Here is a 27,993-nt window from a genome sequence, read left to right on the forward strand (position 1 = left end):
ATTCCAGTTCTCTGGCAAATAACATAGATTTTTAATGTAAGAAAACAGACTGAGCACACAGACACCTGCCAGCCTGGAGTAGCCAATGTTTTCAGTGACATTGCTTGATGTAGGGAACAAACACAATTCTCAGGGACTCAGTGCTGGATCCTGGGATAGTGTCACTCCCATCAGATCCAAGAGGGGATGGGAGAGCAGTGGGGCAAGAAGCAGGGCAGAGCCCAGGGTGAGGTGCTGCTGGCTCCAAGGGGAAGGTACAGATCCCTGGTACTTGGAGGGGTCGCTGATGTACTGCAGGGTAAAGCAGCATTGCAGCACCTCAGGGACACATTCCCCCTTCCCTCCCAAGACACCTTAGGCTGGAAAGTGGTTTTCCACAAAATTCTTTGTGTTCCAGTTCCATGGCTGCAGCTCCAGGGGCTGAGCCAGTTGCTGCCCAGGCAGAGCTGTGCCCTGCCCCTCTCACGGGGCTGAGCCCATCCCCCTGTGTGCCCACTCCTTGGTTTTACACCACTGCACGTGCAGAGGACAAAGCAATGGCTGTGTGTGGCTGCAATTTTACACCATTTGCTTTTAGAAGGTCGATCAAATTCCTCAAACCCACTGCCCTAGTACAGCCACAGCAGCCTGTCAGCCTAATTCCAGTAAGGATTTCAAAAACCACAAACACCCCTTGGTTTTGACCATGACCTTAGGTTTAGTATGCCAGAAGTTACTGTTGAGATGTGTTATTTCCAAAATACTATTGCAAGATCTTAGTCATAAGAAGCTTGGACAGATGATAAAAAGCAGCACAGCACAGCCCCTCCTTTCCAGTTCCTCCTTGCCAGGTATGCCATGCACCTCCCACCCATGGGCATAAGGGTTCCCTTCAGATCCAAGAGGACCCCAAGAAAATACCTGCCCCGGGCTGTGCTGGATGCAAGTGAATACTCAGGCTCTAATTTCTTTAACCTTCTCCTTCTCCTGTACTTGCCCAATGCCCCCAGTCCTGGTGGGACCTCGGGGGGCCCACGGGGCCCCGGCTGCCCCCCTCAGAGGCGCTTGCTCTGGCTGCAGATGGTGCACAGGAGGCTGGTGTTGGCCAGGGCAAAGGGTTTGCCCACCAGCGGCGTCTCACACTCCAGGCAGGCAAAGTGCTTCTTGTGCCAGGCTAGCCCCTCTGCCTGCTGGTAGTCCTCCGAGAAGATGATCTGTGGCACAGATAGAGAGACACACCACTGCTTATTGCCACCTTCTTGCCAAGCTGGAGTGTGGCAGGAGCAGGGACAGCCAGCCCTACACCTCTGGCCCAGCCCCTCAACGCGGGGCCAGGCTTTGGGAATGGGTACATAAAAGAACCATAGAATGGTTTGGGTTGGCAGGGACCTGTAAAGGTCACCTCGTTCCAACCCCCTGCCATGGGCATGGGACACCTTCCAGTAGACCAGGCTGCTCAGAAGCCCTGACTAAGCCTGTGCCAGGATCCTGGCACTGGCAGTGGTAGAGAGAGACCGGTTGGTCCCTGTCCTGGCACTAGTTGGATCAGAGGGTCTCTGGGTGGTCCCTGTTCTGGCACAGGGGGGTCAGGGGCTCTGGCACAGGGGGGTCGGGGCTCTGGCACAGGGGGGTCAGGGGCTCTGGCACAGGGGGGTCAGGGGCTCTGGCACAGGGGAGTCAGGGCTCCAGCACAGGGGGATCAGGGCTCCGGGTGGTCCCTGCTCTGGCACAGGGGGTCAGGGGCTCTGGCACAGGGGGTCAGGGCTCTGGCACAGGGGGTCAGGGCTCTGGCACAGGGGGGTCAGGGCTCTGGCACAGGGGGATTGGGGCTTTGGTACAGGGGGGTCAGGGCTCTGGCAAAGGGGGACTGGGGCTCTGGCAAAGGGGGACTGGGGCTCTGGCACAGCGGGATCAGGAGCTCTGGCACAGGGGGATCAGGAGCTCTGGCACAGCAGGATCAGGAGCTCTGGCACAGGGGGATCAGGGCTCTGGCACAGGGGGATCGGGGCTCTGGCACAGGGGGCTCAGGGCTCGGGTACCTCGTCGCAGCCGGCGCAGCGGGGCCGCAGGCTCTCGCAGTAGTGGCGCCCGCACCAGGCGGCCCCTCCCTTCCAGAAGTAGATGAGGTCGACGAGGGGTTCGGAGCAGCGGCAGCACACGAAGCAGGCCGGGTGCCACTGGCGGGAGTAGCCGGCCCGGTCCGCGTAGACCACGGGGCAGTCCCCGGGCACCGCCTGCTTGCAGGTCTCGCAGCGCTGCGGAGAGAGGCCGGCAGTGAGCGGGGGCAGCGGGACCCCTCCGTCCCGGGGCTCAAAGCCCTGCGGGATTGCAGCCACGAGGAAGCACCTTTGGCTCCAGGACACAGGGGGAAGACAGGGTGCTGAGCAGCTTATTTTGGAGGTCTTGGGAGGGATCCTCCCTTCCCAGATTTGCTCTCTGCATCGCTCTGAACCACACAGCTGGTCAGAAGCCCCGGCAGCAAAACAGAACAAACTCATCTCCAAGCGTGTCCTCAACGCTTCCCACTTCCACACGGCCTGGAGGACCTGCTGTGCTGCTGCTCCACGTCCCACAGCACTGAGCAGGACAGTGCCAATCAAAAGTAGACAACACAGGGCATCACAGGGCACCCATGGCCAGCAGGGCCAAAATCCCCAAGACTATCACTCCACGTCCTGGGCAAACACCTGGACCAGTGCTACCTGTGGACAGTGTCAAGCTGTAATACACGTTAAAAGTCATTATAAATATATTTGTCTAGACTACTGCTCACTTTCTTCCAGCCATATCCTTGGGCAGGTAAGAACAGCACTACCCACCACTAGCCAAGTGACTGGCCTTTGGGACCCCCCCCAGGCTAAAACCTTCACTGGAATCCCAAAGTCCTGCAAGAAAGAGTTAACTCCTACAGTGCAGCACTGCAGCACATCAAAGATGTAATTTTACAAAGAGATTAGGAACTTTGGTCTTTTCTCACTGTTTTCTATCTGTGCCTAACTCAGATGTCACTCCACAAGTTTCAGAACAGCGTTTTCCATTTCTAACAGGCCAAAGAGCCAGAATTAGCCATGGCTAATCTCAGGATTAACAGCATCCGTGCACATTACACACGAGACCAACTGCTGGCTGTTTATGTGTGCCCGCAGAGCGATCCTGTGATCAGTGCAGAGCCAGCACTAAAGCTCCACTCAGAGGCTGACAGGATGCTGTCCCAGTTCCCATTGAAGTTGGATAGTCCAGGTCAGGGGAAGAGCTTCCGAGTCTGGCCTTCATCACTCCGGACAAGAAACACTCTTCAGTAGCAGCTGGAATCTCTTCAGCAGAGCCATGGCTGGATTTCTACCAGCAATCCCTGCAGCAGCCTGGCCGAGGCAGCAGGAGCTGCCTGTGTGTCACACGTGTCGTGGTTACACTGCTGTGACCAACCAGAGCGTTGGCACAGTGCTGTCCCTGCTCCAGGTGGCACAGGGTCCGGGAATGTCCCTGTGCTCAGGTGACAACTTCACTTGTAAACACCCTGAGTTAAGTCAACAGCTTCTAATAGGTGGGTAAAATCACAGGACCATAGAATGGTTTGGGTTGGAAGGGACCTTAAAGATCACCTAGTTCTGACCGCCTTCTGCTAGACCATGTTGTTCCAGAGAAGAAGAGACACGAAAATAAGATTTTTCAGTAGAAGGTAAACTAACAGTCCCTGAGCTGCAGGAGGACATCAGGGATGGGGCAGAGACAGGGGAGGGGACAGATTTCCACCACCATCACCAGCCCCTTCCACCTGCTCACACGTGAGAGCTGGAGACACCGACCTTTGCACCTACAGCATTTCCTGACTCTCATCCCTCCTGTTACACAGCAGGAGGCCACGGGATTATCTACACCCCCTTTTCTCCGTTTGGTCACTGATACTTCCAGCATCCCACGTGTTTTGCCATCACCTTCTCCCTCATCCAGCTGGACTGTCAGTAACCACCCGCCGCCCTTGGAGCGGTTCCACCGCGCTGATGGGCATCTCCTGTTTTCCCAGGAAATCCATTCTGACAAGAAGAGGCAGCACAAGAGCACAGACAGAATGTTTCCTGGCTTGGCTGTTCTGCTGAAAGGGGATATGTCTGCTGACACTGCTCCTTCCACCACGGAGGGCTCCAAGCCTCCAAGCACTCCAAACCCAGCATCAATGAAGGGGGAGATGGCACAGAAACTGTGGGATTTCTGCTCTGGAGGAACAGGAACAGTATGGAGTGACTGGCAGAGAGCAGCACTCCTGGCACATCAGCAGCGTGGATGGATGGGCACCGAGGAATTCTGCACCCACCATCCAGGACTGAGGCCTTTTCCCTACGCCCCCGACACCTCCCCGAGGCACCAAGTTTGGGTGACTTGGGGCCCCAGAGCCCAACCCTGCAGCTGCCTCTGCTCTGTCAGCCCTGAGAAGCCACAGACCCACCATCCCAGCCCTGCTTATCTTGCAGGATCTAAAGTGAGAACAAACACAGCAGTTTCCAACCCCGAGCTCAAGTTTATTGCCAACAAGAACTGTCAAAAAACCAACTTATTTTGCTGTTTCTTTCTATGGAAATTATTCACAGGGAAAAATTCTTCACAGGGCTTTTTCCAAGCATCATATAACCTCCATCCCCTGCCATTTACACACACATTGGAAGGGGCTCTTCCAATTTGAGATGGGATTGGTGCTCATTTTACATCTCCATTGTGCAGGGAGAGGAGTGAAGACTTCATTAGCTGAATTACCAGAGGTGTTGGCCAAAAAAGTGTCCTGTTCTCCTAAGCTTTTCTCAGCTTGCTCTCTTCAGCAGCTCCTGTCCTGCAGTGCCAGCTCCCAGGGAAGGAGCTCCCAGACAGCACCAGCCTTCCCCAGAGCACTCCCTGCACTGCTGGCCTCAAGCTTTTGGGAACAACAGCTAGTTTGGACCCCTTGCTTCAGGATTCCATTTGATTCCAGCACAGTGACCTGTAACACCAGAGGAGTCCCCACTTCTGAGGGGGTTAAGGATAATCTTGTGCTTAGTAGAGAACACTCAGCTTGTGGGACAGACTTACAGCAGTGATGGCTCCTCTCTGCAACCCAAAAGAGTTCAGGAGCTGCCTGAGCTCAGCTGCCTTCACAGAGATTGACACTGGGCCTGCCATGGCTCTGCCATGCACTGGGCTGCACACTGTGGCCATCCCACTGGATCTGCCACTGTTTTGGAAGCTGGTGCCTTGAGAAAAATGATGCTTCAAATCAAGAAGAATAACATCACAGTTATGTATTTATTTATTTGAAAGGACAAACTCGCAGTTTAAGTAAACCTTTATTACTATGATGACTTATTGAAATGTTTAAAGGAAACCTTCCTTTTTTGGCTATTTTTTTAGCTTAGAATTCTTTGTCCAATTCGGTGTTTTGTTGCAATAGTGAAAACCTTTACTGTGCCACTGGACTCAAAGTCAGATGCATGTTAACAGGCCATGGCAGAGGGGAGACATTACCCAATATGGACTGAAAATGAAAACTGCTCTTAACGTGTCAACCTCAGTGTAGGAAAGGCAGGAAAAATCTCCTCTTAAAAACACTTGGACACCATTTGTTTTTTCAGCTTTAAATCCTCTGCTGCAAGTCACTCTCACAAAGGCCAGGACAAGATATTTCCACTCACCATATTTTATGATAAGCATCTGTTCAGCAGCCACAGAGGTCACTCCAGACAGTGCTGGGGGACCATAAATCTAAAAGGGTGTTGGAGAATCTCAATCATTTCCCTGTGGAAATGTATTTGTATTCCCAGGGACACAGGGTGGCTGTTTAAATCTCCCCAGAGCAATTACAGCCCGGGGAGCACCGTCTCCATGTTCACAGCTCTGTGGTAACTGCACTGAGCCATCACCTCCTGTCTGTTGTGGTCTTTCCACTCACTCTGGGCTGGAAGCCCACCTGGAAACACTAACTCACAGAGAAACAGCTTCTGATTGCAAGTACCTTACTGGCTCACATCACAGAACCATAGAATCATTAAGATTGGAAAAGACTTCCAAGCTCATCAGTTTAATCCTCAACTGAATACCACCACGCCCACTAAACCGTATCATCCAGGGATGCCCAACCTTTCAGAGCTGCCAAGATTCCAAAGCTGAAATCACCAGCTCCTACAGCAAGAATCCCCTCACCTTGGCCTTTGCTGTGGAGGGAGGGCAATGAGGAAGAGGAGAAACCCCCTTTCACTGCTGTCAGACAGACCCTTGTGCTCAGCAGGGCTTGCTGGAGCAGAGGGTCTCTCCAGGGTGCTTCCCAGGGCTGTACCAAGGCACAGCACGATGTGGCCGAGCACCTGCAGCAGGGGTGGAGAAGCCCACGGGAGCAGGATGGTGACAAGGAACAGACCACCCTGGCTGGTGCCATCTTTTCCCCATCCAGCTGAGACTGACTGTATTCCTGAAGGCTCCCCAAGCCCGGAGCAGCACCATCCCCCCGTGCCCCATCCCATCCCATCACTCACGTAGTGCCCGGCCGCGCTCTCCAGGGCCCCGTTGGTGGACTCGGGGGGTTTGCCGGAGTCGATGCTCTTGTCCTGGGGCTTCCCTTCGTCCTTCCCGCCGCCGCCCTGGCCGGGCAGTGCCACCTCCCCCACGCCCAGCGCCTCAGCCTTGTACTTCTTCACAAACTCCTCCATCAGCCGGTGCTCGCCCTCGGCGAGGCCGCGGCACTGCGCCGGGTCCTGGTCGTACAGCGGGAGCTGCCTGGCCAGCCGCCGCCGCCGCTGCAGCGCCCCGTCCGTGCCCGCCACCGGCTGCAGCTCCCTCGGGATCAGCTCCATGTACTGCATGGCCTGGACGGGGAGAGACCAGTTACTGCATGGCCTAGATGGGGACAGACCCAGTTACTGCATGGCCTGGACGGGGAGAGACCAGTTACTGCATGGCCTGGACAGGGACAGACCCAGTTACTGCATGGACAGGGACAGGGACAGACCCAGTTACTGCATGGACAGGGACAGACCCAGTTACTGCATGGCCTGGACGGGGAGAGACCAGTTACTGCATGGCCTGGACAGGGACAGACCCAGTTACTGCATGGCCTGGACAGGGACAGACCCAGTTACTGCATGGACAGGGACAGACCCAGTTACTCTGACCGCCCGTGGCAGGGAAGCGGGAGCTTGGCGTGGGACGCTCCGCTCACCTTATGGAGTGGTGGTAGAAAACGTGACCCTTCCCCTCCCTTCTCCCTTTGAGGTGTTTTAACCCACAGTTTGGAAATAAAAGGCTAAACTGGTTCAGATGCCAGTGGCAGGCAGGCTGTACTTAATCCCTTCATCCTCAAAAAGAGGTTGCCTGTTTTTGGAGAGGTTTTGTTTTGTTTTAAACAAAACCCAGCCTGCCCAGGAAAGCAAAGCAGCACGGACAGACCTGCTTTGCTGGTTCACACCCAGATCCCAGCACACCCTCCCTCGCTGGCACTACCAGGATACTTTTCTGTGTAATTTGACAACAAGGTTGCTGAAAAGTCTAAAAGCCCATAAACATCAAAATCCAAGACCAGTTTCTTTCTGCCTTGTGCTAGGACAGCGAGAGCTGCAGGGAGTGGGTAAGGGGCTGTAGCTGGACAATCCCAGAGCCCCCAGGGCTGCACAGGCACAGTTTACAGTAAAATATCCCCTTTTATCAATTAAAAATATTATCTTAATACAGAAAAAAGTAGTTAAATAGCAGTTGGGTCTGGAACATCAACAGGCACCAACTCCACCCCTCTATTGACTTCCCAGCAGAGGAAAGGTATTTGGTCTCCAGTGCCCTGTGATATAGAAAGGAAATGGCAAGACAATATCCAAAATAAAGTCTCCAATTCAACTGCCACTACCTTAAAGTCAGAGTAAGCCCATCTCTGTCCCAGGCTGGGTTAGTGCTTGTGGGATGTGGGGGCTGCACAGTTAACTTCTCTGGCTGGGGATAAGGGAAGGGAGTTTCCCACTCCGGCATTTTTCCTATTGTAGTGTGAAGAGTGACAGGGCAGCCAGTTGGCTCCCTGCCATACCAGCATCCAGCTGCAAAAGATTTGCTTCTTACTGGGTCAGCACTTGGGAACTCAATTTAAAAAGAATTAGCAGAGAGATTTAACTGTTTGTGGCACATGGGCTGGTTCAGGCCAGGCTTTTAAATACAGAAATGCTTGCACAGCACTGAACAACTCATCATCTTGGGAAAAACTTCTAAGTCCCTTCCACCTGGGCTACTCTGAGCCAGAGAACAGTGCTGCCAGGCACGATTCCTGACAGGAAATTAGCAACAGATAATGATTTAATGGAAGCAGGGCTTCTTCCCTGCATCTTGGGGTGTAAGTTAAAATCACTGTACACTGGGATATTAGACATCATGACTCAGTACACTGTGTCCCTGTGCAATGGCAGGGCTGATGTCCAGTTTCCTGGGAAGGCTGGTGCCCTGTGGAAGAAGGGGCTGCTCAGGAACAGCAGGTTGGAGAACTGCAGGATGCTGGGGGAGTGATCCGGTGCGCTAGTGGCTTTTACAGGCGTGAGGAATCCTAATAGGAATGACAGGAGAAAGGGACAAGAACTCCCTGGCAGCTCCTCCCAGGCTCACACAGGCACTGCTGGCGGTATCCAACAACTGCAAAGGGAAAACCAAACCTGCTGCTGTGTGACCAGGGACACCAGGACAGCACGTGCTGTCCTGCACTGCCCTCACCACAGCACGAGCTCCAGCAGAGCAGTGACATGGTGGGATCCGAATGGGAAAGATTCTTAACCCACTGCCAATGTGCCAAGACTAATGAGCACTCACACAGAGGAGAACAACGTGGGCACCTGGAGCCTCCTATTCCAGTGCAGCCTCTCCATTCCCAACACAAAGTGTCTGTGCCGAGAGCGAGAAAAGCAAAACCTCGAGCCTTCCTTAAAGCCTGCTCAGGGACAGGTTTCAATATCTGCTCCAACATGTGATGGGATGTCACTTCCTGATCAAGGGAATGCTTGAAGATATAATTGCAGATGTCATCAAATGTGTCCAGAGAAAAGATAAGGGAAAAAAAAAATCCAACCTGACACCAAACATTGACATGAAGGATAATAAAAAGTTGCTATGTCTGCTGCTACCACATATTGTTACAGTCAATGCTTCACTATGTGCCTGAGTGCAGGTAATTTTGAGGAAGAGCATTTTAGGATTTCACTGTTCGCTACTGATTTTGGAGCTATGTTAAGACCTGTTCTTCTCCCTCTCCCCAGGGACCCTGAGTATCCACTTCACGACTTCTCCAGGCACCGCTTAATGAGAACGTGCTCTGAACTTCCTCCTATTATTGACCAACCACTTCAGCCCAGCGAGGTTAAAAGCCATCCCAAGTCTGCAGCCTGCCTTCAGAAGGAAACCACTGGAGCGAGGCAGTTATGCACTAACAGCTTTTTGGCCCAAATCCCCTTTAAACTATCCCAAGAGTGGCTGACATCCAGCTCTTCTCCTCAAAGTTTGTCAAGTTGATCTTCAAGCCAAAATTTATCAAAGTTGTCTCCAAGCTCCTGAACGTTGTTTATTTGAACCAAGATATATTCCAGCACATCCAGGCATGATAAAGAGATCAAAAGCTTTCATAAAGTTTTTGACCGCCCACCTTCAGGGAGGTGGGTCAGGGTTGGGGCTTGTTTTTGGACACAGCCCTTGGCACAGGACCATGCTCCCCCTCTCCCCTTTTTACCCTGAGTTCTTTCTATAAAACCTAAACAGAAATATTTGGTACCCTTGGAGCTGCCCCTTGCCAGCACCGCAGGGATGGAGCTGGATGCTGCAGGAGGGGGAGAGTTGGGATCTCCAGGGCCCCCCTGTGTCCCCAGACTCCCCAGTGCCCCTGGGCTCCCACAGGGCTGCATTCAGGGTCACCCCAAACACTCCCAAGGGAGAGAGTGCAGGGCCATGAAAGATGAAATCAGTCCAGGAGCCACAGAGTTTGGGCACCCCTCAGGGCAAGGAGCCGGCCCTGCCCGAGGCACTGGCAGCGCTGCCCTGCAGCCGCCACAGATCCCGGGTTCCCCAGAAATCCCAGGCTGGGGGAAGAGCACCATCATTGTTCTGCCCATCCCTCACCAGCTCCCTGATTCCCCTGGGACCTGTGGAAGGCAAACACTGGTCACACAAACATTCCTGCGGGGCCAGCTCCCCCCAGAGCACAGGGAGGGCAGAGGTGGCTGTGGGCACACAGTGGAGCAGCTGGGCAGGGGGGCACCAGGATCACGGCCCCTCGTTAAGCCCAGTGCTGCTCCAATCAGCCCCCTGTGCATCCCCAGTACGGAGCTCACACCCCCCAGTCAGCCTGTCCAACGGGCTGAGGGCCACTGGGTTTTAGAGAGAATTAACCAGTCTGTCCCTGGGGATTGCAACTGCACTTCCACATTTGTATCCCCAATTCTTCTTCAAAAAAATCTGGTTGCAGTTTCAGCAGCTTTAAGCTATTTGTGTCATTCGAGGAGCAGAAGGTTCTTCCCTGCCCACCCCTGACAGTGGAATACAGAATGGTTTTATACCACAGCACAGTGAAAAGCCAGTTAAATGCTTTCCTTCAAGAAATGCTCTGCTGGCTCACACTTCCACATGCCAAAAACCACTTCCATCCCTTCCCACACAGCCTGTCCGGAAGGAAACTGGGCAGGGGAGGGAGGTGGAGCAGGGCTGGGGGCTTGGTTTCAGATCCAGGCCTTGGCACAGGACCACACTCCACTTTTTATCCTGAGTTCTCTTTACAAAATATTTTTTATTTGGGCCAGATTATGTTTAACTGTAAGGAAAAAAATTCCTAGCTCCAGAGCTGGATCTGGGAGGGGTTCCTCTAGCAGCAGTGGTGGGCAGAGCTCCTGCCCATGCAAGCAGGATACTCTCAGCACAGAGCTCAGCTCTGCTCCAGGCTCACAAGCCCTGGCACGAGAAGCCTTCCTGCTCCTGTTCCCAGAAGCAGGAAGCTCCACAAGTCTGCTGGAACAGGGCTGGGCTGCTGCTGCTCTTCAAAGGGAGTGTGAGGAACCCTGGGAATGGAGGCTCTGAGCCTACTGCCCCAGGGGAGGACATCCTCCAGCAGTAAAGGGATGCTCCCTGTGAGCAGGACATGGGGGGCCCGGGGGCACAACCACCCAGCTGCCCACCCAGTTCCACGCTGCCCACCACCAGGAGAAGTCAAACCCCTTCCCACTCCTCTGCTTGCCCAGCCCAGATAGCCCAGGAAGGCCCGGAGGAATTGCTCCTACATCCTGCCCGGAGCTGGCAGATGCTGGCGTGGGCTCTGCAGGGCTGTAGGACAGCAGGGATGGGATCTCTCCTCAGCAATGCTTTTATTAGATATCAGCTTTACCGACAGACTGAGCTTTCTACTTGTAAACTCCATTAAAACTTCTAGAAATGTAAACCAACCTATAAACCCCAAAGGCATTCCATCCCCCTCTCCTACCTACTCTGCTTATTCATATGGTTTTCCAAAACACAGAGTGCTCTGTTCATCTCTGATCTCTGAGGCAAACCAGGATTTACTGGTTTTCCCCAATAACCTTATTCCAGAGCTGAGTTCTGTTCCTGACTCAGTGACCCACTCAACAGGCCGTGGATCAAATGAAGCCTTACCAGCTTCTGGGCGAGCCCCGGGGGTGCCCACTCGTAGGTGATGGTGTCGAAGGTGGGGTCCTTGCCCGAGATGTTGGGGTTGGTGACGATCATGCGGTTCCTCTTGTAGACGCGGACGCCGTCGCCGCCCTTGAGCCGCGCGGTCAGCGAGGAGTACCTGGAGTCGGCCAGCAGGCGCCCGACCTTGCGGTCATCGTCCAGCTCCGAGCTCAGGCCGTGCTCCTCCTGGCTGCACTTGCATGACTTGCAGATCTTCCTGTGGGCCACAAGAGACATCACCCTCTGGGTGTGAGCTGGGCTGTGGGAGGCAGGGGGGTCACGGAGCGTCAGCCTCTTCCAGGGGTTAAACCCAGCCCAGGGTCACACTGCAGGACAGAAGGCTCAGTACATGGAATGGGTTGGGTTGGAAAGGACATGAAAGCTCATCCAGTCCCACCCCCTGCCATGGGCAGGGACACCTTCCACTAGCCCAGGTTGCTCCAAGCCCCATCCAACCTTACCTTGGACACTGCCAGGGATGGGGCAGCCACAGCTTCTCTGGGCACCCTGTGCCAGGGCCTCCCTACCCTCACAGGGAAGAATTCCTTCCCATATCCCATCCAACTCTGCTCTCTGCCAGTGTGAAACCATTCCCCCTTGTCCTGTCACTACAAAAACTCCCACCTGTGGGGAGCTGCTGCTTCCCCTGAACTTCAAAAACCCCTTCAAGCATCACTAAATTGGAGATCAGTCTCCTCATCAGACTCCAACAGCCCAGCCTCACCTCTTATGAAGCTTTACAGGGCATTAAAAAAAAGTGACCGCTAGAAGGAACTGATGCTTAATTGACTATAATTTGAACTGTAACAGCTATAAATCACACAGACAAATGTCTAAGGCTCCTCTCTGCTGGCCAGCATTGCCATCAAACACTAATAACAAAAGGGACAAAGTAACTGACACAATCCCAAGGATTTCAGCAGGATCCTGGAGCAAGAATGAGTCAAACCAGCCTCTAATGGAGTCAATTAACAAAAAAAAAGTAGTTCTTCCACCAAGTGAGTGTTTTAAAGTTTGGATTCCACCCAGCTGAGGTATCAAAACAGGGAGCTGACAGTGTCCAAGGCATTCCAGCTGCAGCCAGCACAGCTGGGCCACAGGCTCCCTGTGCTGCTGCTACAGACACATACAGACCCCGGAGCTCTGCAGGCACACAGAAAGGAGCCCAGTGTTGCAAGGCACCTCAGGGGGCACTAATTCTCTTTTAATTAGTGATATATGTAGGGCTGCCTTCCATTTGAAAGCCCCTTTGTTGTCCTGTTAGGGCAGGGAGCAGCCCCCCACCCCTGCCCCGAGCAGGGCACACTGGCCTGGGCAGCTCCCACCAGCTACTGCCACCAGTGGCTATTCACTTCAATTAGTGCTCCTAAAAGGAAATATTGAAGATGAAATCTCAAATGAGACGTTCTGGCACTAAGCACAGCATTTCAGCTGGGAGGAGGCAGGACGGGACCAGACACAGCACCAAGACTGAGCCCATGGCTCTTGGTCACACCCCAGCTCTGAGCCCATGGACAAGGGTGACAGCCAGGCACTGAGCACAGCTCCTCCTGACCACGTGGGATTGTCATTTGGGTCTGCACTTCCCTGCCTCCACAGCCAGCAGGGCTGTGTTTGTTTTCAGTATTCCCAAACAAGCTGAGAGGGCAGTGCGTGGCAGGCAGGGGGCTGTGCTCTGGCACACACACACTGCAGGGCACTGGGTGGCTGGCCAAGCACAGCATGCTGCAGAGTGGTAGCAAAAGTGGGACAAACCCACTGCATGGAGCCTCAGCTTGCTTTAAGCACTTTTAGATGAGATTTGAATCCAAAGAATAAAAGAGCAGGAGCAGTGAGGAGAGGGATTGAGAGCAGGGGCATAAGCATCCCCTCAGCTCAGCATCTCTACTTTGCTCTCACAGTCACCAGAGGCTGAATACCAACAGGACCCAGGGAGGTGGCCAGGCAGGGCCCCTCCAGGACAGGACGTTACCTCCAGGAGTGTGGCTCGAAGCCCATGCAGGTCCCTCGGCAGCGCAGGCAGGGCACAGCTCTCCCCAGCTGCGGCTGGCTCCCCGACATCTGCAAAAGAGCAGGACACCCTGTTGGAGAGGCTTTATCCTCAGGGGTTATCCCAGACAGAGCACTGAGAGCGTGCTTTGTCCTTCAGACATTGACTTCTTCAGCCATTCCTTATGTCCCATGAAGCCTCAAACCTCCCAGATGCCAACTGACCATGTCCATGCAGCCCCACTACACGTTCATTTAGGGATGCTTGGGATGAAGGTGCTCACCTCAAAGTGAGGGAAAATGGAACAGCATGGAGGGGATGGCACATCAAAGCCAGTGAACATGGCCACACTGGGCAGCCACCTTCACCTCGTCCACTGAGACCTCGGGTCTCATTTAAAGGTGATTTTGATTCAGTTCATACAGGTCATGTATTGCCCATGGATCTGTGCAATTCAGATCACACGGGAGGCATGGAGGTCTTTCTCCAAGGGTATTTTGGGCATGTGGCACGTTTCCATGCCTCTGGCACTGGGCTTTATGGGTGACTTCTACAGTGAACAGGAAACAGGTGAGGGGGGGACATGGGAGATGCAGGGCTGGGGTTGTGCTGCACTTTGTGCTGCTCACTGAACACAGAAAAAAGTCACTCATATCCATGGGCACTCTCTGCTGCAGAGACATCCAAACAACCTCCCAACAGGAGAGACAAGAGCAAAAATCCACACCAGGAGCCAATACCATTGGCAAATAAACCTATTTTAGTGTCTGTCCCATGAATTTATCAAACACAGCTCTCTGAACATGCAGAATGCAGGAGGGTATAGCAGGAGACAAAAACAAAGTGCTGCAGGAGGCACCAGGGCGAGGTGACACCACGAGACACTGGATTTATCTCAGCCTGGATGTTTATACAGGAGCTGTCAGGCTCTTGCCTGAAAGACACGTTTGTTCCCTGTAAAAATGAGCTGAAGGAAAACAAGGACTGTCCCAGGCCCAGCAGGAGCAATGGCAGCACCACGGGAGCATCACCCCAGCTCAGCAGACCCAAGTCTGTGCAGTCAGAGATCAAACCACAGGGATTAACCCACCGTCCATCGCTGCAAAAAACACCACTTTCAGTCCCCAGGCATTGCCAGGGGGAGGTTTCTGACCTCCCATGCAGGTTTCTGACCACTCTGGACCTCACAGTCTGCATTTCCCATGAGGGCTCATGACACGCACAGGGCTCCCACCTCCCAGTCCCTTTTTGGGCCCTGCTCCCATTTATTGAGCTTTTATGGAAGATCTTTAATCTCCCTTGTTCTAGGCACTGATTATTCAGACCTGTACACACACTGAGAGCCCATCTGAATCCCAGAATATCCTGATTGGGGAGGGACCCACGAGGATCATCAATGTCCAACTCCCTGGTCCTGGGACAGGCTCGAGGGCTCACACTCCAGCAAAGCACAGGCAAGGCTGCAGAGGTTTCCAGTGCTGGGGAAGGCTGGTGCCTGCCCACGGAATCTGAGCCTATTCTATGTGTGTCTCTGAGCTGTGACAGTCTTTCATTACAAGATCACACACTATTTCAGTCACTACCAGTTACGCTGGCAGAGGCTGCTCTTGCCAAAACCTATTTTCAAAGGGAGGGATCAACAGCAGTAAAAGAACAGGTGAAAGAACAGATGCTGCTCCCCAGTCCTGTGGGGCCCTTGTGCTGCCCCAGCTCCAGGTTCTGCAGCTCTGTTCGGGTGTGAAGCCAGTGAAGATGCTTTCAGCCCTCCTTCCTTCTGCATCCACCTGTCCCACTTCCAGCACCAGCTCCCAGGGTCCTCAAAGCTCCTGTGTGGATCTGGGGCACCCCACGGTCTTCTCTGACATTCAGACTCATTCTGCAGCCTTCAGGGGGATGAGGTTATTTGATGGCACTCAGGAAAGACATTTCATTTATTTGGAAACAAGTAAAACTTGCTAACAAGGACAAAGGTTCTATAAACAGATGTTCTAGAAATGACCAGAGGTTTGTTTGCCAGTTTTAAGGTAGATGACAGGCCTTTACATGCCTTTTTTTTTTTTGCCCAGAACTATTAAGTCTCTACACAAGGCTGCTCACCCTGGAGAAACACAGACAAAGGGGTACAAAATGGCCCATTTCAGCTCCCTTTGCCCTAGGACTGCTAGTTCACTTCTGCCTCATCTTTCACCCGTAATTTTCATCACAATTTTCCACCTGCAGTTTGTCCCAAGATTTTGAAGCCAGTGAAAAGACCTCACACCTCAGGAGTTAATAAAAATAAATCTTAAAAATGACCTTAACATGCCCAAACACTCCACTCTAATATCCAGAAAGAGAGGACATTTTTGGTTCTTCAGCCATGTGCCAGCTCTCCAGGAGGCATCTAAGATTTCCATGTAACACTCACAATCCTGCCAGTTCTGCAGCCATGTGCCAGGTACCCACTGACTGATGGGTTTAACTGACTCTGATCTTAGTGAGTCAGACAGAAGCTGAGTATCAGCAAGGGACTGAGAGTGGTGGTTTATCTAAAATACAAACATCTGGATTAAATAAACTCACTGGGAAAAGGTTCATTACACACAAGGGGAAAAGCCCAGGGAAAAGCATAGCCAGTAGCAAGAAGCAGCATGTAAGCCCTCCTAAAACAACCTGACACTCTGGAGTCCAGGGAAGTGTCACTGAAAGAACTTGCAGCCCTTTGGGGTGGCACCAGCCAGTGACCCCCACACGGAGACAAACCCCGTGTGCCACTGCCTTGCTTCAGTGAGAACAAGTCCCTTTCTTGGTAATTTATTCTACTTGTCCAAACATGATTCCTGCTCCCTGCCCAAGTTCAATCAAGGTTAACTGCTCCTCACTCCAAATGCTGCCAGCAGTGGCTTGGGCACTGCTGTCCCTTGCCAAGGGCAGGGTGAGTGTCCTGTAGCACACGGTGGGCAGAGCTGGGGTCCCACGGGTGCTCCCCCACAGCACTGTAGGTGAACAGCCAGTTCAGGTGGATGGACGTGTCTGACCAGTGCTCCCAGGGGCCTTTGGGTTCTAAACAAAAGCTGGGGACCCATTTCTCCAAGACAAAACCAAGGAAGCCTGAGCCATTACTTTTGGGCACATACAGCTTCAGGCATGTGCAGGAGACTTGGTCCTCAGCCCTCCCACCTCTGCACTGCTCTAGCCAGGATGAGATCACACCTTTGAGACCAGGAGCTTCAGTGCATAACCAGAGAAGCTGGGACTGCCCCATCCCTGGGAGTGTCCAAGGCCAGGTTGGACGGGGCTTGGAGCAACCTGGGCTGGTGGGAGGTGTCCCTGCCCATGGCAGGAGGTTGGGACTAGATAATCTTTTAGGTCCCTTCCAACCCAAACCATTCTAGGATTTCATGATTCTGTGACCACCTCAGGAACTCCTGCTTGCAGTGTCAGCAGCAGGAGACTCCTCACCATGTGAGTCTGGAGCTACAGGAAAACACATGGGGGAAACACTCTGCAGACTGGGAGGCTCCTCAAGCCAACACGTGGCTCCTGAGATGGCTCAGGTCTCTCTGCCCTTGGAGGTGCAGGTCTGCAGCAGTAGGGGAAGGTGCTGAGATGGCAGCTCATCCCCACTGCTGCTTAGGTGACCCCATGGAGCTTCAGGGACATCCCCGTGGCACAGACAGGTCTTGCCAGGGCACCAGGAGCAGCCTGGGTGCACTTGCCCACTGGCTGCAGCACTGCCATGCCCTGCAAGCTCAGATCCCTCTGGGCAGTGTCTCCTCAAGGGCCCTGAAAGCCCAGCCAAGTCTCTGAAGGAGAAAGTGATTCCTCACCCCCTTGGAAGCAGAGGGAGACTCGAGCCACTCTCATTCCCACCCCTGTGCAGGGCCCAAAGAGAGCAGGCACTGCTGCCCACTCAGCAGCACGCCCTGCCCAGACACAGAGCTTCTGCTCACTGCTCTGCTCCAGCTCCTCACATAGGCATAAAAGGAGATTTCTTTAAAAAAAATATGCAAGACACTGCAAAAAAACCCAAACCCAGCAAGATAATGTGAAACAAATGCTCCGACTATCTCAGGCTCCACCTATGCCCAAGCCCATCCGGGAACTGCAGCTGAACTTTGGCATCACCTTAAGATAAAGAGTTTGAAGACATTTGTAATGCTTAAAAAAAATAAAAAGATAAAACCAGGCCCGTGTCAACAAACTGCGTAAAGAAAAGAAAATCCTGCTCACTAGGACTAGATATACACTCCTTGCAACATTTCTGTTTTGGCTTTCCATGCCTTAGAGCATTCTTGCTGTTAGAGGAGAGAAAGCAAGTCAGGGCAGAGGAAATTCTTGGGTAGTGAAATGATAGGAAACAGAGGCCATTCTACCCACAAAAACATCTCTGAACAGGCTCAGGAACACGCTGGCAATACCATGGTTTGCTGTTCCACTGGCCAAAGGCAGGGCCATCCATTCGCTGAACAGCTGGAAAATAGAGAGCCCATAATGACAAGTGACAAGGAAAGAACCCAAACATGGCTCCACCTTGGTTCAGAGCTTGAGGACTCTGGAAAGGAACACTGAGCTTCCCAGGAAAGTCAGGTGAGATGGACCCCTGGCTAGGAGCCATAAGCAGGTCAGGGTTCAGCCCCACAGCTTGCTCTTTTTGCAGCTCAGCTGAGACTCCAGAAGGCTCTTCCTGTGTTTCATCACCCTCTGACCAGCCCAGCACACCTTGGCCAAGGACCTTTTGCCAAAGGCTCTGGGGTTTGGTGCCAGGGGACTGTCCTCAGTGGCACTAGAACCTGTAAAAATATTCTGCTTTCCTTAAAGGACCACAAGGAGTTTGATCCATCAGAGGAATCCAGCCCAGGAAGAGCAGAGCAGTATGTGATGCAGCCTAGCAGGTGCCTCGGGGCTGTTTCCCTGCCCTCAGTCTGATCCCCCCCAGCCTCTGGCACCACCTTGGCTCCTGACCCTGCAATGGACGATGCAGTCGCGAGCCTGGCTCCTGCTTTTGGGTCAGGCTTAGTTTTCTTCCTTTTCTCTTGCCATTAGACTGCTCCTTGCTTGCATCACCTCTCTTTGGTGATGCACAAGGCACAGGTTTGAGACACACTTGATGAGTGAGTTGTGACCTCCAGCAGGAGCCTGTGACATGTCACAAGAGCACAGAGCAAACCGGGCACTCGGGGAAGTAACAAGGTGGAAGCAGGAGAGCAGAGTCAGCTCCAGCTGCTCCATCAGTCACTGTGACACAGGGATGAGAACTGAGGTAGGGAGATCCTTATCCGATCAGGGATGCTTAGTCCATACTCCCTTGGAAAGCCAAGGTATCTCTGGGCAGGAGGGGCTCACCACTGGCCACACACACACCACAGACCACAAGGGAACACGGGGTGGTTTCAGCCTGGACACCCCTCTGGCCAGGAGCACTACTGGCCACTGTGGAGGGGACCCAGAGGGTCACCAACCCAACTGGCAGGTTAATCTGGACTTTCATCCTCAGAGGAAGTCAGGCCTGAAATAAGGTTCAGAGTTTTGGCAGGTTTGGCCAACAGAGCCATTAATCAAGACCATCAAAGGCTTGTTACACTTCCAAGACAGTTACACCCCCTCTCCTGGACAAGCTGGTCCCACAGGCACTGATGGGACACGAGGTTGGACTCGTGTCTGACTCCTGAGCTGCTGACTCCTGTGCTCAGTGCCAGGGGAGAGCACGAGTGTCAGGGAGATCCATGAGCAGGGTGAAGGGTATCCATCCTGCAGCAGTGTCATCCCTCCCTGCTGGGGAGGTCACCTGCAGCTCTCCAGTCACAAAAGGGCTTTGGGGACACACTGCCACGGCCGCAGCTCCGGGAGAGACGAGCAAAGGGGGGCCCTCCTGCTTCCAGAGGCTTCTGGATCCCAAAAGCACTTATTGCACAACTCCCTATTTGGAGACTGAAAACGGTGCTGGAGACACGTAACTACCTCAAGTATGTTTTCTCCTCCTTTTTAGGGAGGGAAGAGGAAAAGCTGGTTTCCGAAAAGTTACTCCAAGTTCACAACAGCCCTTCATAGCCGAGCTCCTTGTTTCACCTCTCCTTGCAGTCAGAGCACTTCCCAGTACCCATGGCAAGCTCAGTCCAAACCCTTCCCTGCAGCCTCTGGAAGACCCTCCCGCAGCCTCAGCATTGGATACCCTGCCCCTAAATAACAGCCATGGCAGAAGAGAGCTCAGGGACCACGTGAACCTTTGGGTGGGTTCCTCCAGCCACTAGGAATTTTGGAGATTAACAACTAACTCTGAAACAGGCCCTTGAACAATGGAAAAGGAAAAAGTCTCACAATATTCACATGGGTGGGACCAGTCTCCTCAGCACAATTGCTGAGGAGTTTTGGGATATGGATGGATAGCAGTTAATTTGCTGTCATTAGTTGACTGTAATAGAGCTAAGCTTGCATAATAACAGGAAGCCAGCTCGAACTTCCTTGAGGATTTCCAATAACTGGAGGGTGTAAGGGTTTACATCCAACACAAGGTTTCTATCCCAACAAGGGGAGTGCTGCAAACTCTGGGGAAGCACAGCACCATCGGATAAAGTGAAGCTGGACTTAGATGGGCTGCAGGGAAAATCAGCCAAAGCCAACAACACAGTGTTAATGCATCCAAGTTAAACCAGGAACGACGCCAGATGCTGCACATACAAAAAGCCTGTTGGTTGCATTTTCCTTCCTATTGTGGGTCCAGACAGGCAGATTTTGCGGTCATGTCTTATTGCACACAGCCACGTGTGGCACCCAAGTGTCCCTTCCCAGTCCCACACAGCCACCTCTCCTCCGGACGGGGCAGAGACAGGCAGCCTGTTCACCCAACCCACGGACCTCTGAACTCTCCTCACAAAGTACCAGCTTGGCCTCCAGCACCTTAATTCCTGGTGTGGATGGGCAATCTGCCTCACTCAGCATTCTCCTAGATAGCTTTCCCATCTGGGAAAACCTCTCAATAAATTCCTTGGGGAGGAGGGTCACCTGCTTCTCCCTGAACTTGCCTCTCAACTTCCCTTGGGGGAAATTACCCTCAAAGACACCACGGGAGAGCTGAAAAGTTCCAACAAGCTCCACTGTGGACCTGTTCTTCAGGATCCAGTGCTGCGCATGGCCTGGGGCGAGTGCTGCTCCAGCTCCAAGTGCTGGCAGAGATCACTCAGCTGAGCTCACCACAGGTACCAGTGTTGGAGCCAACACTGTCCAGGCTCCTGCTGGGGATGCCAAGTGATGCCACCCACTTCACTTGTCCTAAATGAGCATTAAGACAAAAACTGAGATACTGAAGGAATCCAACAAACCAGCCCTGGGTGGGAGGAAACCCCCATGTCCCTGCTGGAGAACAAGGAGCTCAGCCTGAGTCCCCTCAGGGTTTGTATGGCTCATCCTCTCTTCTGGAACAGATCCTCCCTGAGTCTCCTGTGCCAGAGCCCCGTCTGGTTCCACTGCTCTGCTGCTCCTCAGGGACGGTGTTGCTGCTTCTGCTTATCAGGCAGAGGCGAGGTCTGATGGCATGGGCTGACACGTGCCAGCCCTGCAGACATCCCTCCCTCCAGACATTCCCAGCCTGGGACTCTGCACACAAGCCTACAGCACTTGGACCAACTGAAGTATAAAAATATCAGCTCTTGAGGATTTTTCTTTCCACTTCACCCTGACACACCAGAGCAGAAGTGGCACAGCAGAACTGCCACTCCTGGAACACCTGACCTTGGCCAACAGTTTTACATACTGACTATTATTGAGTATTCATTTTTTCCCCTCCTGCTGATGACCAACAAACTGAATGATCTGGGTTGAAAGGGACCTTTAAGATCAACACATTCCTTGACTACACCTGATGCCCAGTGAGGTCCAGCCTCAGGTGTGCTCAGGACTAACATCCAGTCCTGGTACAGAACAGTCTAAAACATCCCCTGGACCTGCTGCAGGAGAGCTCAGCTCAGTGGAACATGCAGGCCTGTGCTGGCCGAGCTATGCTGAATTTCAGGAGAGACTCCATGAGTGCATCTGCAAGTGGAATAAATCTGTGCAAGGACAAACAACTGCCCCTAAAAGTGCATTAACCAATACACACGCTCACTACTGCCCTTCTGAGAACAGCACAGGGATGGTTTGATCTATTTTCTTCTTATTTTTATAGACAGAAAACATCTATTGTAATCATGACCTGAAAGCAATTTGTTTCCCTGCCAGATTCTGAGCAAGCAGTTATTCCAATTACCACACTCACAGGGAAAAAAAATCCCTTACAAAAGGCTGTCTTTCATCTCAAATTCTCTCTATGGGATTTATTTAAGGCACCAGTGAATGGGCTGGTATCATCTGGAATACCAGAAGCACTTATTAAACTTTGCAGAGTAAGAAGTTTGTTGCCTTATATTTTAGCAACAAAAAGACCAGGAAAAGGCACCAATGTTGGAACAAAGTATTTCAATGGAGCTGCCAAATCCCAGCCTACGGGATGACAGACCTCCAACAACCAGGGCCTCTGCAAATACCTCACTCTTCCAAGAGCACATAGCTGGCAACATTCCTTTCTTCACTAACAATGTGTGAATTAATGATAAGAGAAGGGCAAATGCTGAAAAATCAGATGAACAGATTTTTCCACAAGCCAGACAGTGCTTCAGATATTTGGGCTTAATTATAAACCCAAACCAAGCCATGGGACATACCTGGAACAGGAAGAACCCACCCAAATTTAATTAAACAGCAGCTGTGCTGAGTTCCAGAGCACTCAGGTAAGTGTTAAAGTGTGACCTCCAGTTACCTGCCCAAAGCCAGCTGTGTCCTTCCCACCTCCTGCAGCAGGAGAGGGTGATGGATTGCCAGGAATGGGGGGCTCAGTCACTGCCATGATGCACTGCTGGAGCTGCTTCCATCAGATTTCCATAGAACAGCTGATTTGGTCCTAAATATCTTTCAGCAGTAGAAGGATCTTTACAGTCAAGGAAACAGGAGGAAGCTGAGGGTGGGCACAAGGGCAGGACCATGCCTGGGCCTCCCATCCTTCTCCTTCACCCCATCCTGCATTGCAGCCTCACTGTGTCAGCTCCAAGGAGACCATGGAATGTGGCCACCTATCCCAAACTCCTCCAAAGTCCCCACATGCCCATTCAGCTGTGCAAAATGCCAAAAAAACGGCTGGGGCATGAGGTGGTTCAGAGGAAAGGCACAGTGAGCTAACAGCCCTGGCAGCTACTGCAGGGCTGGTCCTGATCCAGGACAGGTGCTGCTCACTGACTCCATCCTCGTGCTCTGGATTAGGACACAGGCTGACAGGAGCCCAGGCAGTCCTCCTGCTGTAGCTGGCACCTGTGGATGCTCTGTGGTTGTCCAAACTGACTGGGCAGCATGTGAGATAGGAAAACAGGGGACAGAATTTTTTTTTACCTGGAGCTTCACAATCTTGACACAAGTTTCCCTCTTAGAAGGGAAATAAAGTAAGATGGTTTTGAACAACAGGTTTCCAGGTCTTCAGAAAGAGCAAATAAACAAGTCCAAGTGAATCTTGTGGCTGGTGATGCCCTGAACCCCAAGGCAGAAGCTGAGGGGCTGTGCCACCCCAAAGACACAGGTATCCAGCCACTAGGCTTTTGGATGAACTTGCTTTCCTGTGTTCCTCTGACATAACCAAGTGATGGAGTCAAAGCATTGGGAGTAGATCAGATGGTAAAAGCAAACAACTGCCTAGAAACCTTCCCCTTTCTCTGAGCCCCATCCCTAAATAAAATAGTAGCTCCAAGCTGGGACATCCGAGTACCGCCTTTCCTGAATGGCTGAGATACAATATTTCCTTTTTAAAAAAAGAGAAAAAACTCAGCCTACACAAATACTCCAGACACTGCCTCCCTGCAGCACCAGCAGGATTTTGTAACTTGTAAATTGTATTTTATGGGACTTGATTTAGCTCTGAGTCCAAGTCCCAAAATAAGCTCCTTAACCCCTGTGCTGCTTTATGATTTCATGTCTATAAATACTTGCTCAGAGCAGGTTTCTGCACTAAGATCAACATCTGCTTTCCTGTGACAGCTGCTTCCTCCCCTGGGCTCCAACACAAGGATGCTGTTCTGGGAGCAGGAGTTTCAGTCCCATGAGGTCAAACCAGCTTTCAAAGCTGGCACAGCCATCTCCCTGGGCCACCAGCCATGCACGTGTGACCTGTCCCCAACACCGGGACCCCTCACCCATCACGAGGGGGCTTTGCAGAGAAGGTACCATCTCCCCATGGGAACTGAGCTCCTGCTGGCAGGGACCACAGCCAGAAGGGATGAGCACGAAAGGGCTGCAAGGGACAAACAACTCCCAGTGGTGTAATTGTTAAAAGTTATGAGGTCCAAGTCCCCAGAGCCGAGATGAAGCTGTTTGTACAGCTCTGACAGCGTTTACACAACTGAGCAGCAGCACGTTCAAAGGACTCAGTGCTGGCTCTGCAGCCCCTCTGGGTAGGCACAGCTCCTGCCACCCTCACCACTGCCTGCCCAAACTGCTCACGGTGCTTTGGGACACAACAGACTCCGCAGATGTGTCCCACAGGAAATCTCTGGGCAGAGCACCCCATTATTTGGGAGCTGAGTGTCCTTCCCCACAGAGCTGGGTACCTGCCAGGCCATGGAGAACAGCTCAGGGCTCAGCCAGGCACCTGCACGCCCTGAGCGAGGGACCTGGTTTATGAAAGCATGAACAAAAAAGCTGAGTCTTCAATGTGTTCCTCAAGCTTTTAAAAGCTCTAAATTTTTGGATTTTATCAAGGGCAAGCTCCCAATCCCTACCAGCATTCCCATCCAATGTCTGCAGATACATGCAGAGGGGTTTTCAATCATCCAGGTATTCTGTTGATGGAGAGGGAGCTCCTGCTTCTCCCCAAGGCCCCCAGAGCATATCTGGAGCCCATTTATCCCTGCAACAACAACGCTTCTCTCCTGTCCTACAGGCTGCTTCGGATGCTTGCAAATTCCTGTGCTAAAGAACTGAAGAAAGAAAAAGCTAAAGAATCAAAATTTGTATTAACTGAGCAAACTTTACCTTGGCTTTGATGGGTGCTTTTAGCTCAGTGGGTTATTTTGTTCTCCTGACAAGAAGGGACAGTTTAGTGAGAACAGTACCCAAGCCCAGTGCCCGCCTGGCCAGCTGGCCCCGCTGCAGTGCCCGCCGTGCCAGCCATCACACCAGCTCTGCTCCGAGCTTTAACTCTGCATTTACAACTTCATCCAAACAACCCCCGTGCCAAACGCAACGCTGTCCCACTCATGCTGCTTTAATTTCCTCAGAAAGAATCCCAGAATGTGCTAGGCAAGACATCAACAATAATTAAACCCAACAGTGATTGAAAATCAAATTTTCGGGGCCTCGCAACAAGCCCTAATGAGTTCCAGACTCGCCTTCCCCGACTTGCTCAGACTGGCTGTGTGACACTGCCAAGCCAAATTAAAATCTGACAGTACTCCACGCCGTGCCCAGAAAAAGTGCCCGTCTCAGGATTCAGGAAATTAAACAGCCGTCTGCTGTGGAGACGCCCGTTTGTCTTTGCACACAGATTATTCACACACTGAGCCAGAGTCCGCATTATTCTTTTCCCTTGTTTTCATTATGTCACTTCATATCCCTTTTGAAGTGCAAACTAGCTGGGACTTCTTTTTTATACTGCTGTGTTCAGGTGAGAGGAGACAGGCAGCTGGGCAGCACAGCCCTGCAGACCAGGGCACCACCCCCTCGCCCCCGCAGGGGCTACACTCGGCACAGCCCAGAGGGGGCCCCGATAGGGTCTCCCAGCAGAACTACACCTTCCACTGCAGGCACTTTGTGCTTTTCCCTCACGGATTTAATTGGAATAAAGATAGCATCTTGTCCTTTGCCCTTCCACCAACGGGAGCTGAGGATCCAGCCACATGTTCAGGGAAGGCTTGAGGGTTTCTGCATCCATGGGCCTTTTGGGGTGCACTGTGAGCCTTCTGACACACCACTGTGAGCCTTCACTGCTCCACTCCCTGCAGACAATGCCCCAGAAGTTCCTGGGAGATGGGTCCAGCGCAGAAATAGCTTTGCCAGGGTGTGTTTCTGCTCCACAGCACGGATTTGCTCAGCACTCCTTGCTGCCCACCTCCAGCCCTGTTCCTGTGCTCTCTCCCACGAGGACACCCAGCCTGGAGCTGTGGCAGGGGCTCGGCCCTGCTCAGCCTTCCCTGCTCCAGACAAGGCAGGAATTGAGCTGCTGTAGCAGACCCAGCCTGCCCACAGCCCACACACAACCCCATGGACAAGGGTCAGTTCTCACTCCCATGAGATTCATCTCCACTCCATCTCACACACTTCCCGAGTGCTCCAGCTGGCACTCAGAGGTGCCCCCACGGGAGCTGTGGCAGACAGGACACTGTGGATGTGCCCAAGGGTTATCGGCAGCAGGGACCTGCTGGCAGGGGACACATTGCTCTGAGTCTCTGGGCATGACACACCAGGAGCCCTTCTCTGCAGGTCCCACCAAACCCTGGCCACCCCCTGCAGGGACTGGGTCACCCTGCAATGCCACACTGGGGGTGCCTGCCCGTGCCAGCAAGCACTGACAGTGCCACGGCAGGCAGCCAACAGGGTCAGCAGGGACAGCAAAGGTGGCAGGGCTGGAAAGAGGAGCAAGGGAGGGAGGGAATGAGGAACCCCAAACCCCTCAGTCTCACCTCAAAGCATCATGCATGTCAGGCAGGACACAGGGAGAGCTGGAGCACAACACAGCCCCAGTCACCCAGACCAGGCACAGACAGCAACTCCTGCTGCCAAACACCAACCTTTGCCCAGGGCATCCTGCGAGGAGCAGCCAGTCTTCAGTAAAACCCGGCAAACAGTTTTCCTTGGGATCCAGCAGTGGCTCAGTTCAAACCTAACCTAACAAGGAGCTACACCTCGACAGCAGAGGCTGACCTCCCCGTCCTGACAGGCAGGGAGGGACCTCCAAGGTCAGCACCGGCGACAAACTTCATGGCAAAGGGCAGCATCCCCCCGGGGAAGGTTCTGGAGGTGCCCCTGTGCCCTGGGAGACCCACGGATGCTGGTCCCAGGGCACAGCACTCAGCACTGCCCGCTCGGGGCCATCTGGCACCAAGAGATGGAATCTCAGCAAGCTGGCAAGGGGCGCTGAACTCATCCCCGAACCACGCGGTGACAAAGGTGCAGAGAGGAAGGTCGTGAAAGCAGCTGCTCCCTGACAACCCATTCCACACGCTTTTATCTGGCAACTAGAATCCCTTCCATCCAGCTCAGTGCCATGCCAGGAGGGCCTGTCGGCTATTCTGTCCCCCTCCAAGGACACTGTGGCACAGCTGGGATTTCCTGGAGCGAACACTTTCCAGACGGTCTGGAAGGGCACAAGCATGTCCCCCAGGACCCCAGCTCAGCGCAGCTGTGCCTTACACCAGTTAATTCAGGCAACAAACAGTCGCTTTTCCAGCAAAAGCTTTGGTGGAGTAACTTTTTGTAGCGAAAAAAGCACAACCCCAGGTGCAGCGTTGGGCACTGCGGGTGGGCAGTCCCGGAGCGGGGCTGGAACTCACGGGTGGATGTGCCTATGGAGGGGCAGGGAGGAGGGAAGGACTTCAGGGATGGGGTCTGTTCCCTCCCGGCCCAGAGTGGGGGGTTCTGTCCTGTCTCAGCCCCGAGCTGGGACGGTTTGTTCTCCTGCCGGTACAGCGCTGGGCAGAACACGGGAGATGAGGAAAAGGGGGAAGAAATAAAAACCCGGAGTTTCTCAGCCGTGCCGGTGCCCGGTGGGCGCTCGCCCCTCCCGCTTCTCCCCGGACGCGGGTCCCGCTCGGTGCGGCCTCGCCGGCGTCCCCTGGGAAGGGGAAGCACAGCCCGGTCCCCCCTTCGGACCCACCCGGGGCTCTCCTGGGGAAGGGGGGCACAGCCCGGTGCCCATTCCCCGGAGGGGTTCCCGGGGCAGGGGGCACAGCCCGGTGCCCCGACTCGAGATCAGTTCCCGGTCCGTTCCCGCACGGCCCCGGGCTGTGTTCCCAGTGTGTTCCCGGTCCGTTCCCTCACGGTCCCGGGCTGTATTCCCGGTCCGTTCCCTCACGGTCCCGGGCTGTATTCCCGGTCCGTTCCCTCACGGTCCCGGGCTGTATTCCCGGTCCGTTCCCTCACGGTCCCGGGCTGTATTCCCGGTCCGTTCCCTCACGGTCCCGGGCTGTATTCCCGGTCCGTTCCCTCACGGTCCCGGGCTGTATTCCCGGTCCGTTCCCTCACGGTCCCGGGCTGTATTCCCGGTCCGTTCCCTCACGGTCCCGGGCTGTATTCCCGGTCTGTATTCCCGGTCCATTCCCAGTCCGTTCCCGCACGGTCTCACCTCTTTCCCGCTCTCCTCTCCGGCTCCCCCGCCGCTCGCG

At 53.4% G+C, this 27,993-nt stretch overlaps 1 protein-coding gene across 2 annotated transcripts; it reads right to left on the minus strand.

The window, feature by feature from the left end:
- Nucleotides 1–10: 10 nt before the first annotated feature.
- LMCD1 (LIM and cysteine rich domains 1) lies at nt 11–27,993 on the minus strand. Of its 2 annotated transcripts, none has more exons than XM_032699396.1 (6): nt 27,954–27,993; nt 13,604–13,692; nt 11,593–11,848; nt 6,474–6,803; nt 2,019–2,234; nt 11–1,193 (listed from the first exon to the last, which is right to left on the minus strand). In XM_032699396.1, the coding sequence occupies exons 2-6, from the start codon at nt 13,690–13,692 to the stop codon at nt 1,035–1,037; spliced, it is 1,050 nt and encodes a 349-aa protein (XP_032555287.1). In that variant the 5' UTR covers nt 27,954–27,993; the 3' UTR covers nt 11–1,034. The 2 variants fall into 2 exon arrangements, with proteins under 2 accessions (XP_032555287.1, XP_032555288.1); XM_032699397.1 differs by lacking the exon at nt 27,954–27,993 and adding an exon at nt 26,293–26,708.

The sequence above is a fragment of the Chiroxiphia lanceolata genome, chromosome 11 (genome assembly GCF_009829145.1).
Source record: "Chiroxiphia lanceolata isolate bChiLan1 chromosome 11, bChiLan1.pri, whole genome shotgun sequence".
NCBI classification, from domain to species: Eukaryota; Metazoa; Chordata; class Aves; order Passeriformes; family Pipridae; genus Chiroxiphia; species Chiroxiphia lanceolata.

Bases quoted from the DNA above. Each gene is read 5' to 3' on its own strand.
- LMCD1 (XM_032699396.1), bottom strand. From the start codon at position 13,692: ATGTCGGGGAGCCAGCCGCAGCTGGGGAGAGCTGTGCCCTGCCTGCGC. The intron at 6,804-11,592 runs GTAAGGCTTCAT...CTCCCCGTCCAG, and splicing joins CGGGGCTCGCCCAGAAGCTG to GCCATGCAGTACATGGAGCT. The intron at 2,235-6,473 runs GTGAGTGATGGG...CTCTCTCCGCAG, and splicing joins AGAGCGCGGCCGGGCACTAC to CGCTGCGAGACCTGCAAGCA.